At 45.2% G+C, this 13,289-nt stretch overlaps 1 protein-coding gene across 6 annotated transcripts in view; it reads right to left on the bottom strand.

The window, feature by feature from the left end:
• Positions 1-13,289, bottom strand: part of CPPED1 (calcineurin like phosphoesterase domain containing 1) — a 103,452-nt gene that overhangs the window by 37,636 nt on the left and 52,527 nt on the right. For 2 of the 6 annotated variants that reach the window (XM_005598904.4, XM_070231002.1), the window contains exon 3: positions 1,970-2,131. The exons of the other annotated variants lie outside the window; for them this stretch is intronic. In XM_005598904.4, the coding sequence (XP_005598961.3) occupies positions 1,970-2,131 (162 nt within the window). The remainder of the gene's footprint in view (positions 1-1,969; positions 2,132-13,289) is intronic. 6 annotated transcript variants of the gene reach the window in all.

The raw sequence follows: 13,289 nt of genomic DNA, 5'->3' as shown, positions 1-13,289 counted from the left end.
ATTATAGCCATCCTAGTGGACACACAGTGGTATCTCGCTGTGGTTTTCATTTGCATGTATGTAATGACTAAGGATGTTAAGCATCTCTTTAAGAGCTTATTGGCCATTTGCCTACTTTAGAGAAATGTTTTGCCCACTTTCAAATTAGGTTATTTGCTTTTCATTCCTGAGTTGTAAGAGCTCTTTATATATTATGGATACTAGTCCTTTATCAGACATATGATTTGCAAATATTCTCTCCCGTTCCCTGAGTGGTCTTCTCACTTTCTTTGTAACGTCCTTTGAAGCACAGAAGTTTTCAAGTTTGATAAAGTCTAACTCATCTACTTTCTCTTTTGTCACTTGTGCTTTCAGTATTAGATCTAAGAAACCAGTGTCTAATCCAAGGTCATCAAGATGTGTGCCTATGCTTTCTTCTAAGAGTTTTATACTTTTAGCTTTTATTTGGTCTTTGATACATTTTGAGATAAGTTTTGTATATGGTGTGAGGTAGGGGGCCAAATCCAGTCTTTTGCAAGTGGATATCCAGTGGTTCCTGCACCATTTGTTGTAAAGACTATCCTTTCCCCATTGAATTGTCTTGGCAACCTTGTTAGAAATCAACTGACCATAAATGTGAGGGTTTATTCTGGACTCTCAATTCTATTCCATTGATCTATATGTCTATCCTTATGCCAGTACCATACCGTTTTGATTACTGTGGCTTTCTAGTAAGTTTAAAATCAGGAAGTGTGAGTCCTCCAATTTTGTTCTTCTTTTTCAAGGTTGTTCTGGCTGTTCTGGGTCCTCTGAACTTCCCTACAAATTTTAGGAACAGCTTGTGGTAAGTGGGAGTCAAGGAGAACTAAGACCACAGTTTACCACTCAAGAAGTTAATAGCTTTTTAGGAAAGCTTATTTGGGATTCTGTCACTGCAGACACACTCACAATCATGCTGGCTGTTCTGCGACTGGACTGTAACCCAGCAGGGGTGGCCCATGTCCCGAGACTGAAGGTGACGTGTACTTCTGAAAATAATGTCCTGACCACCTGTGTGCCAGCACTGCACAGGCAAGGGAGGCAGTGAGGATGTGGGAGCCCGCACGTGTTCCGAGAAGTATGTCATGTTAGGAGGACTGCGTCCTCAGGAGGATTCATCTGCCGAAGGAAGATGAGATGGCTTAGAGGGAGGTGAATGAGGGGACAGGCGCTGGCAGAGAGGCGATTTTACAGTTTTTAGCCAAGAGGTAATAAGGACTGGAACAGGGCTGTGATAATAGGAATGGAAAGGAAGGAGACCATCTAAATACTTGCAAACTTTATCCTGTTTGAATAAGAAAACAGAGAAGAGAAAAATATGCACATGCTTTGTCATTGTCTGAATTGTTACTGTTGGCCAAAGTCCTCCATAAATTATTTTCCCCCCAAAGTGATCATCTCTCTGATATTTATCTTCTTTAGAGCCATCTTTGGTACTACTATAAGGCGTGCACATACATAATGATAGAATATTCAATAACAAAATGCTACTGGGCACTGGGTACATGCAAGACATTGCCCAAGGCTAATGCTGACAAGAGACAATGCAATGTTCATGGACAAAGAAGTTCCGGGAAATTATAAGCAGATTCACCTCTGATACTGGCAAGTCCCCTAAGAGGAACGAATGAGCACGATGCATTTCTGTCTAGAGCTTCTAGGGTGTCAGATGCATGAAAAGGTCTTATTTAGAATGATTGCCTCTTTTTACTTTAAGATTCCATTTTAAATCTGAACTTGGGCACCAGCGGCTATGCCCCTAAATCTCTGGTTCCATTTGAGATTTTAAATATACAACCTAATAAAAAGTTAATGGGAGTTTCACAGTTAAACTCTAAATACAGTCACTGCTCTTTCAAAGCCAGAGGCGAAATCTAAAAAGCCCCAGTCACCACAGGGTTAAAAGAACAGAAATTATTTGTCTTCAGCTAGGCATTTAATCAACACATACCTGCTGTCCTACTGTGTGCCAGATCATGGCCACACCAGCATAAGTAAGATGTTATCTTTGTTCTTATGGAGCTCAAAGTCCAGAGGGGGCCCAGACATGGAAACAGGCGATGACCACATGGCATTGCACGAGTTATGAAGTTATGTGATGGCAGCACTAGCCCTGCGGAAGCACAAGGTGGGAATAACCAACCCAGTATTACTAGGAGGTGAGAGAGCTTTCCCAGAAGAAGCAACCCTCCAACTGAGCATCAAAAGGCTTAGGAAGAACTAGGGCCTGCTGAAGACAGAAAGGAGCTTTCCTAGGCAAAGGGAATGGCAGGGGAAGGCAGAGAGGTCAGAAAGAGAACCCGGCACCTTTTGGGAAGTGGGGCCGGAAGAGAGTATGTACCAGAGTAATGAAAAGAGCTTAGATTTGGGGAGTGTCTATTATGTACTATTACGAGTTTCTACGTTGAGATGCAAGACTATGATTTCAGGTTCAATCTCTTTTAAACAATTAGTCAGCTTGACCATGTTTTTCTTGATGTGTTTCCCATCCAACTGGCAACAATCAAGAAGTGTTGATAATACAGTTTGTTGGTGACAGCATGGGGAAATGGGTCCCCTCTTGTAGTGTTGGCTGGAGTGTAAATGATTTCCTTTATTCACATTTGAAAACCCACATACACTTTGACCCCAATTGTTGGAATTTTTCCAACAATACGTGCAAAAGCCTAATGTAGAAACAAGAATTTTTTGTTGCTGTCTGTTTGTAAGAGCATAGTAGGGCAGGGTTGGGAGTAGGATGAGGAGGGTGAGTGCAAAATTTAAGATGGCACTCACTCTCAGGTTTGTGCAAGTGCTGGCTCTGCATTTGTACAACCCTGAGAGCAAGTGCCTCCTTAAATTCTGCCCCCTAGATGCCTCCCTCACTTCACCCTACCCCTGGTCCTGTAGCATATCATCACAGACAACCTAATGAACACACAGAGGAGACTGGGTAAATAAATGATCATCTATCCATACACTGAAACACTATGCAGCCACAAAAAGTGAGGTGGACTGTCTCTACGAAGGGAAAAAGCAAGATCAATATATTGTGCATCATTTGTTACCTTTTATGTAGAAAAGAGAAGAAATATACATGCACATGTGCATACACTATCTCTGGAAGGATGTCTTAAAAACTGGTATTATGTGCTGCCTCTAGGGAGAGAAACTGGGCTAAGAGGGAACATTTTATACATTCTTTTGTAACTTTTGAACGTTGGTCCATATAAATAGATTCTCCATTAAAAACATAAACAAAATTATGAAAATAAAATCTAAGGAAAAAATATGCAAATATGCTTAGAAATGTATCTGGGAAAGATACACAAGAAACTGATGGTTGTCCCTGGGAGGAAAACTGGCATGTGGGGTGGGGAGACGACTGACTTACCACCACCTGCCCATATACAGGATTTGACCTTTCCCCATGTGCACATATTACCTGAAAAATTAAACACATGTAACTAACCACACGTGTGTTCATTACACATACATTACACTGTGTGCACACGCACGCACGTATGTTTTTATCAGACCACCACTAGACGTGGACAAAAGAGGATCCCAGTCAAGCCCAGACGAGAGCCCAGATGCCTTCACACAGCTCATTGTCTTCAGGGGATGAAGGTTTGCTGAGCACCTGGCATCATTTTTCTCCCCAGAGGATGGCACCCAAGAGAGACTGATCAGAGCAGTGCAGGACCGGGCCTTTCTCATTGTGGCTTTGCCCGCTGTGGAGAAGGGAGCCTCTGCCCTAAAAAACAAGAGTGTCAGATTCTCTTCCGTATTCTTCTCAGCAATACCTGAAATCAGACACCCACTGTGGCTCGGCTTCAATGCCGTAAGCCTTCCTCAAAGCGGTGTTCCGCTTCTGTGTGCTCAGCACTCTCTCCCAGGGATCTCTGTTTCGCCTAAGGAAACTTCTTTTCTGTACCTTTGCTACTAACTTGCGTTTTCGATTTTATACACGTTCTGTGCAAAGCTTCGTTCACAGCTCAACACGATTAAACAAAATGACATGTTGTTATTAGGATAAAAACGTCACGCCCAGTTTGTTCATTCTGCAGTGCAACTCTTTTGGGCGTGCTGGCTTAAAAGTAAACATCAGAATGTGTCTGGGTGGCTCTCCACGGAATATTCCGTAATCTTTCAGCAGCAATGGCAAAACCCTCGGAAGGATGAGATGAGCTCTTGGCCATGTAGCTTTTCTTAGGCTTTTAATGCACTACAATTTATTGTTTATTGAGAACCCAGGTGGGTTACTTCATTTCCAAGAACACAGGTGTCTGCGTTACTGTCGGTTTTTTTTCCAGATTAGAGATCCATCTTCTGAAGTGAAAATAACCACTGTCTTCACTTCAAGGATACCTCAACCAGAAGCGCAGGCTGAGACCGCAGAAAATTAGTGCTTACCTGCCAAGCACAAAATATCACGATAATACACATTTCTTCTTCCCCTTTGGGGGTAAAGGAGAACGGAAGCTACCGTAAAGTACTGGACAAGATAACCTGGTTACAGAAAAGACAGAACAAGAAACCAACAGTGGACCCGTGTGTCTCCTCTCCCCTGTGACCACCATCCCAGCCAGCAACACACAGTGACAGCAAAATCCCACCAGCAAAGTACATCAACACCACCCACCTGAGACCTTCAGAACATGTTCTCTCCTCTGCGGAGGCTGTCTAAACAACAGACACCTCGAACGGATTTCAACACTGCTATGCACCTATTTACTATTTTATAGTAAGAAGTTTTTCGTCTTGTTTTTTTCCTCAATAAAAACAAGCAAACTCTTGTCTCTGTAGCAAACAGACAAGAAAGGATGTTGCTGAGTTAAAGACAGTAAGACCTCTCTATTCCCTGGTTCCTAGAGGAACAAGGACTCAGTTAAGAAGTGATGATGACACACTCACCCACTGTCAGGCAAATGTAAATTAAATAGCGGGACGACCTTAGTAAGCAGAGAAACAGTCAGGTGATGCAACGGGCTGTTAACGGAGCTTCTACTCATGCAGGGGATCCAGAGTGGACTTCCCACTCAATACAGGCGGCAGTGACAAGAACAACAAAATCAATACGGCCTTCGAGGAGCAGTTACTTACAAACCAAATGATGTCTCCAGTGGAGGCCGGTGCTGGGAGGCAGGGGGATCAATCTGCGACGGGGAAGAACTTCCTGCCAGCAAGACTCCTGCCGGACTTTTCCAGATCCTTTCAGAGCTGCACAGTCCTCACGGCCTGCCCAGCTCTCAGGGGCTTCCTTGTTCCTGGAATTTCACACCGACGCTGCCTTCACCACGGCCCCCTGAGGCAGGGCTGTGCACTGAGGAGCAGTTTCCAGCAGCATTTTCCTTGCACAGTGAGGATGCTTGATACGTGCGGCTTTGGTCTAATGTGGGATCAGCTGAGTGCAGAAACTAACAAGAAGACATTGGGATATGCGCCAAGCACCCGTCTCTCGTCCCTCTTTCCCTGATCTCAGTAGTGGGTTCTCAGCCGGGCAGCCTCAGAATCTTTCCTTGTCAGTCCAGGCTCTCCGACAAGAAGAGAAGGTGCAGCAGCTTATCCACTCAGCCACAATCCAGCTACACACACACACACTCCCCCCACATCTTTCCTCTGTCTTCTAAAGTCTCCTTCCCTAACAGAGCTGTGGCCAGTCTGTAGGCCATTGAAGGTGTGCCTTACGGTCTGCTGCAATCTGGGAAGCTGCCATGAGCAGCAGCATCCACCTGCTATGGGCTGAATTGTTTTCCCCAAATTCATATTGAAACCTTAACTCCCAGCACCTCAGAATGTAACTGTATTTGAAGAGAGGTCTCTAATGAGGCAATTAGGTTAAAATGAGGTCTGAATTTTAGCTTAAAGTGGGCCCTAATCCACTATGACTGGTGTCCTTATGGGAAGAGGAGATCAGGACACAGACATGCACAGGGTGAGGACCACGTGAGGACACAGGGAGAAGACGAGCCAAGGAGAGAGGCCTCAGAAGAAACCAACCCTGCCGGCAACTTGATCTCAGATTTCTAGCCTCCAAAATTGTGAGACAACACACTTGTGCTGTTTAAGTCACCCAGTGCATGGCATCCTGTTACTGCAGCCCGACGGGAAAGGAACGCACTCCCCATGAGCCAGGACAGGGGGACGCGGCCTGAGCAGCTGCGCTTTCCTCACCTACAGCCTCTGCTGCTCTGGGAGAAGGAATGTTTTCTGGAAAACTCTGCCTGCTACGGCGGGAATAGGAGATGGGCTGGCAGCATGCTTCGCTCCTCCTCAGTGCTTTTCCGCCCAGGCCCCCTCCTCTGCAAAGCACCCAGCCCCTGAGGAAAAGGCACCCCCATCCACGCAGCTGCCCGACTCAGAAATCCAGGCGTGCTGCCTGATCACTCCCTCCCCCTCAGTGCCCACGTCCAGCCCAAGACCACGTCTGGCAGGTTCCACCTCCCAAGCATTCCTCAAACCCGTCCAAGTGCGTGTCGCCTCCCCTGCTGCCACTGCAGCCCAAGTCAAATGACACTTGCCAAAGATGGGATGGTATATGTTGACCCTCCCCCACTGACACCCCGGGCTCCCGCTGGGGCCTTCTTCCTGCCCAGAGATGGCTACAGGTGGGACAAGGATGGCAGTGAGGAGTCAAAGACACCTTTTTGACTCACCAAGTGGTGGCAACTGCACTGACGGACAAGATGGCAGGCACACTCAGTGCCTGAGACGCTGCCGAGCCCCCAGGCTCTGTACGTCCCGTCCATTTACCACCCAGGCCTTTCCCCAGGAGAGCCAACCATTTGTCCTCTACTTAAATTCCTCTTTACCCATCCCTCCTGCATCACTGACCCGGCAAGACCAAGTCTCATCCTCCTTGGTTACAGCCTATGCCCAGAGGATGGTGATAACCTCCCGATGGCTTCTGGCTTCCAGAGTGCCCCTGTACAGTCAGTTCACACAGCACCGCCATGAGCTTTTGCAGCATGTCACCAGCCTGTCACACTGCTCACCTCTCCCAATCACAAACAGTTCAAAGACTAATCTTCATAGACTTCATAAACTTCAGAAACTTAATCTCATCTTCTTATACTTTATCCCATCTGACCCTCACATCACCCCTTGGATGGTGCGATGGATGGCCTTGCGGCATCTTAGGCAAGAGACACCTTCTGAAAACCCTGCCCAGTTCAAAACTTGCATATTTCAACACTACCCCTGAAACAGAATGGCGGTATTTGTTTTCCAGCTGAAGCATCCCTGCCATTTTGTAACAGCATAGAGTTCTGCATTTACCCATCACCAGCATCGCCAGCTCTAAAATAACGATTCTTGACAAATGTTTAGTTTGAAGGGATGTGTATTACTTCAAAGCTAAAGCATAAAGAGAGGGTTTGGGAGGGGGGTATCACACTGTTTTGGGTTCACATACATCAGTCCCATTGTTCATTACTGCCACTTACAGATGAGCAAAACACGGCTGACGGCAGTCACAGGGGAGGGCACGGGGAGGAGGGCTCGGAGCTGAGCGGCAGAGACCCAGGGTTCAGCCCCAGAGAACTGGCGTGGGGACTGGCTAGTTACCGGAGTTCCCAGGTGGGGAGACCTGGTGCTCTAATTCCACTCTGTGACCAAGCAGCTGCATCTTACGGGGCATCAGTTATACACATGCCCCTCACTGTCTCTCATTAGTGAGTGTTTCCATCTGCCAGGGCACCAAGGCAAGCATTTCACACATATTTCACAGGGACAACAGTCCTGTCACCATGACGCCACCTCTTACTTAACTGCGTGCCGCCTTAACTTCCCCAGGTATAAAGCAGCAACAGTAAACTTGCTGGATCTACTTTCAATTAATGGGAAAAAAACCAAAGAAACAACATAACGTGGACGGGGCGAGGTGGCCCAGACAGTGTGATGAATGAGACGGACCTGGTCCCTTTCCCCGCGAAGCTCACAAGGCTCATGCTGGAGTTGTCAGGAGGAAGGACACTTCCACCGGATGCTAAGGACCATTCTCGCAGCGCCCCTCAGGGAACCATCCACTAAGTGACAATAAAGAGCGAATAATCCCCAGTCTTCTGACAATAAACTACTTGACCCCTGGGTTTACAGCAAGTACATCCAGATGTGTGTTGAATAGAGGAGAGTTCTGGACACTGTTGAATGTATCCAGTTTAATCCTTCAGACCTGCACTCCCGATAGTGGTGACAGGGAAGATGCAGCAGCAAATCCTCTGACCAACTGTCAAGTCTGCCAAGGGTACCAGGAGGTCATTGGAGTTGTCGGGGAGATACTGGATATCAAAGCCACCTTTACTTAAGCGCTCCACTCTGATGAAGTAACATCAATTCCTCAAACAAAGATGAGGCTCTATAGTTTCTGAATTCATCATAATTCTGCACTTAAGAACATTATAATACAGATTTATTAACTTGCAAAGGTCTCTTGATTTGTAAATTACCCTCCTTGTAGCATCCAGCATTATTAAAAGAGGGAAAGACACTAGGATTATAAAAGTGTTTTAACCTCTCAGATGGTCTTCACTTTAGGAATTTCTTGCGGTTTTGCAAAAAGTGTGTTCATCACCTGGCTGCTTGGAAGGCAACTGGGATTTGTCACAGAAATAACATTGTAACTGGTGGTTCGGTCTCAGGCGAACTCACAGAAACCTCGTTAGTCCACCAGCCAGATGAACGGACTGATTGAACTACACGAGAGTTACAACCAAGCTTCTCTCCCCAGTCATACTCTTTACTCTCCCAGCAAAACACCTGAGATTTCTGTTATTGTTATCAGATTTTGTAACTTTTCTTCCTTTCAAAAATGTTCTTGCCAACTAGCATGGGAACCTAACCACTATTTATACCCATGTGTAACAATAATCATAAGGGAATTTAATAGAAGAGAGAAATGTATCATGTAAAGTAATAAGTATATTAAATGCATCTGATTAGAGGGTCAGTAAAGACATAATTATGTGGCTATCTAAACTGAGAAATATTATTTGTTACATTAAGAGAAGTAAGATGTACTAAATTAGTGGTTTTAGGATAACATAGCTCTGATATATGAAGAAGCAGAGGATATAAGGATGAAGGGTCTGCAGGTTGATTATATTCTTGAGACCCCAAAGAAAGAGTGAGGTGAGCCAAGGTCACAGTTTGAGTTTGGCCAAGTGAAGCACAGAACTCTGTTGGGTTACTCAGAAGCTCACTCTGTAAGAAGAAATCATAAATATGATGTCAGCTGTCATCCATGGAGTTCTTACCACGTGCTAAGCACCTGCATTCCTGCATCCAGACAACCCTGTTACTGTGTTCTTACACACTACACGCCTGGCTGACCAGGGGGCCTGGGGCCCCTCCTGATGCTACTACTATTCTCATGAGTAAAACCACATCAAATGAAGTGAACTGTAACCAGAGCAGAAGAAAACCGGTCTTGCCGGTTCAGTGATGCAGGAGGGATGGGTAAAGAGGAATTTAAGGAAAGGACAAAGGGTCAGCTCTCCTGGGGAAGGGCCTGGGTGGTAAATGGATGAGTTGTCCAGAGGCTGAGAACTCAGGACCATCTCGGGCACTGAGCGTGCCTGTCTGTCTGCTGGGGTGGTCACCACCACTGTGAGCAAAGAAGGCATCTGGGACTCCTTGTTGCCATCCCCACCCCGCCTGTCACCATCTCTGCACGGGAAGAAGGCCCAGAGGGAGTCCAGGGGATGGGTGGGGGTCAACATACACCATTGGTTCTCTGGGGAAACATTATCTGACTTGCAATTCAAGGCTCGAGGATTTTCACTGTGCCTCCTAGTCCTAATGTACCCAAACCAAAATGGTGAGGAAGTTCCAGGGGCGAGGGGAACACCCAGGACACGTGCTTGGGATAATACAGAGTTAAACGTTGGGATATTACAAGGTTAAATGTTGAGGTATTCAGATTGGCCTAGACTCGAACATAATCTGACCAACTTGAAAATCCTAACTATAATGGTATACTCAGGGTTTTGCAAACTCAGGAAAAATATTTAAGGGAAAGAATCCCACAAACTGCACTTCAGTCTGTGTTCTTTATTAATCTTTCTATCTGATAAAGACGTGGAATCAGAGTTATCTTGTCACTCTGATGGCAATGCAGAACGCGGAAAACAATGCCTGAAAACAATTCTCAGCTGTGAAAGGCTGAGAGCAATAAAACCTTGATTTTATAAAACCATTAAGCAGAAATGACTCAGAGAAAACACGGGGTAATTATATTTGGTGAGACTGACAGCTAAAAGCCATCCTGAAATCCTAATAGAGGCTTCCAGTCAAAGATGGTGGATTGAAAGCACACACTTAGCTCTGCTCTGTCCACAAACCCTACCGCAAAGACAGTAAATTCTCAAGAACAATGATAAATAGGAGAGGAGAAAACAGCCAGAGAAACTGGGAAACCATAAAGCAGATGGACAAGTGGTAATGGGCCTGGCCGACTTAGAAAGCTAAATATTCGGCTGGCAGTGGAAAAGTCAAGAAGCAATTGGCTTGGTACCACACTTGGGAAAACTCTCAGGCAGTATTTACCGAAGTTAAACCCATATCTTCACAATGACCCAACAACTCCACTCCCAGGAATACGCCCAGAGAAACGAGGGCACAGGTCTATTAAAAGACGTGAAGAATGTTTATCACAGCTCGATTCACAGTAGCCCCAAAAGAGAAATGACCCAGATCTCCATCAATAGTGGGATGAGTAAATAAGTTGTGATACAAACATTAGATGGATACTACACAGCAGTAACAGAGAACTAACTGCTGCTACGTGCAAGGACATGGATGAATCTCAGACGTTACGGAGCCAGAAAGCCAGAAAGAAAATGAGCCAGAAGAGCACACACTACATGACTGCATTTTTATGAGGTTCAAGAACAGGCAAACTCAACTGGTAGCGATAGAAAGGTTACTGAGAGAGAAGAGGCAAGAGGGAGCCTTCCGGCACGTGGCAAATGCTCTACATCTGGATTTGAGTGGCGGGTAAGGGTGGCGTCTCATGTTCAAGCTCTTCACTTCAGATCAATTGCATTTCACTTTATTTATGTCAAACCTCAATTTAAAAAAAAGTAAAGAAAACCAATGAAAAAAAAAATCTGCTTTAGATTACAAATATCCCAAAGGCCCGGGAATTTGTGGGGACAGGTATCCTTGGAAATGGGAGTGAAAGAGAGCTAAAAGGGAAAGATGGCTTGACCTTCCATGAAGCCAGACCGCTGCCTTTCACACGTTGGCAGAGTGGGCTTCAGATTTGTAAAGAGTAAACGGGGATTCTCAGAGCCAGCAGGTACAGCTCGGGGCGTAGTGAAGACAGGCGGATGAAGTGAACGGTTTTACCCGGATTCTGAGAACAGACTTCTCCCTCCATCCGCCCTCAGCAGAAGAGCAGCCAGGGGAGGCCCCCAGCAGGAGGAGGGAAGAGTCTACTCTGGGGCATCTGAGAACCTAAAGGAAAAGACCTGAGGGCCCTGATACTGGAGAAGGGGGAACCCTCACCAGCCTACGGTGAAGACCACAGGACACAAGTTTCCCACATGCAAAGGGTCTAACCGGCTTTCCAGTGCTGCACTGTTGGTGTGTCTGTCTGTCTGTCTGCGTGTCCTGCACTCTTAAACTGGAGCAGGCGGCCACGGATCATTAGACACCTGAGGAAGTGTCCAACACAAAAGACACACCAAAACAATCAAAATGGGAGGAAACAGAGACGATCTGGAGAAGAAAAAAACCATCATGAATATTCTCAGAGAGGGAAAAGAAGATATTGCATCCATCGAACAATTACAGGATGCTATTTTTAAGGGAATCACAACCAAAAAAGCTCTTGGAAATTAGAACTACTGTAGAAGAAGTGAAAATCTCAGTGGAAGGCTTAAAAGATAAGTTGAGGAAATATCTCAGAAAGTAGAATAAGGAAGAAAATGGGAAAAAAGAAAGGAATATTGGAGGACCAGCAGAGGAAGTCCAACACCTGAAGAATATGACCACCAGAGAGCACAGAAAAAGTCAGAGAGAATCAGAAATGAAACAATTCAGAAAGATTTCAGAACTCAAGGCCATGGCTGTTAACAGATTAAGCAGATTCACGCCAAGGTACCTCAGTGTTATTTCAGAATCCTGGGTACAAAGAGACAATCCTTTGGATCAAGAATCCAGGGTCAAGAATCAGAATGGGACGGAACATCTTAAAATACAGAATGAGCAAAGACAAGGAAGCAAAGCTTTCTGAATCCTGAGAGAAAAATGACTCCTTACCCAATGTTCCTTTTTCTTTTTTTTTCTATTAATTGCTGCCTTTATATATAGATATATATATTATTTTTTTTGCAGGGAAAGATTCACTCTGAGCTAACATCTGTTGCCAAATCTTCCTCTTTTTCTTTTTTCCTTCCCAAAGCCCCAGCGTATCGCTGTACATCCTAGCTGTAAGTCCTTCTAGTTCTTCTGTGTGAGCCGCCACCGCAGCATGGCTACTGACAGACGGGTGGTGTGGTTCCATGACCGGGAACTGAACCCAGACCACCGAAGTGGTGAGCGCTGAACTTTCACCACTAGGCCGTCAGGGCCGGCTCTCCTAACATTCTATACCCAGCCAAACTACCAAACTATCACTTCAACGTGGGGGCAGAATGGAGATATTTTCAGATACAAATTCTTCTCCAGAAGCTACGACGGGATGTGGTCCATCTAAAAAGGAAGGAAGCAGGGATCCAACGTGAGAGAGACGTGAAGGAGGCCAGTCCCCAGAATGGGAATGGCAATCCCGGGGTGACAGCAGTCAGTAGGCTTAGAGTAACCAGTCAGAGAAAAGAGGCTATGGGAGAAATTTCCTCCAGAAGCTGAAACTGATAGAATGCCTAATATTTTTAAGTTTCTTGACAGGAAATTTATACACTTATATGTTTGGAAGAGATTGAGGCTGAATTAGTACATTTAAAAACCTAAGAAATTTTACTTAAAAAACAAAATTTTCAGGAAAAATATTTAAGGCATATTACATGGCTCAGCTATGAATAACGTTAAAAATAACATATATACAGATGAACTATTATAAATATTGAATACTGATATAACCACAATTAAAGATTTAATGGAGATGCAAATTCAATGAATAACAGTAAGCAGATCCAGAAATAACAACACGAGCATGTTAATTAGAACTATGGAAGTGATTATGAACAAATTCAGGTGGACTCATGGACGGTCATGGCCTCTGGGAAGCGAGCAATAGGCAGGCGAGGGGTTGTGAGCTGCTGCTGCTCATAACATTCCGTGTACAA

Source organism: Equus caballus, chromosome 13 (genome assembly GCF_041296265.1).
Source record: "Equus caballus isolate H_3958 breed thoroughbred chromosome 13, TB-T2T, whole genome shotgun sequence".
NCBI lineage: Eukaryota > Metazoa > Chordata > Mammalia > Perissodactyla > Equidae > Equus > Equus caballus.
Note: the sequence above shows the minus strand (reverse complement) of the source record. Positions and strands in the feature narration are given on the sequence as shown.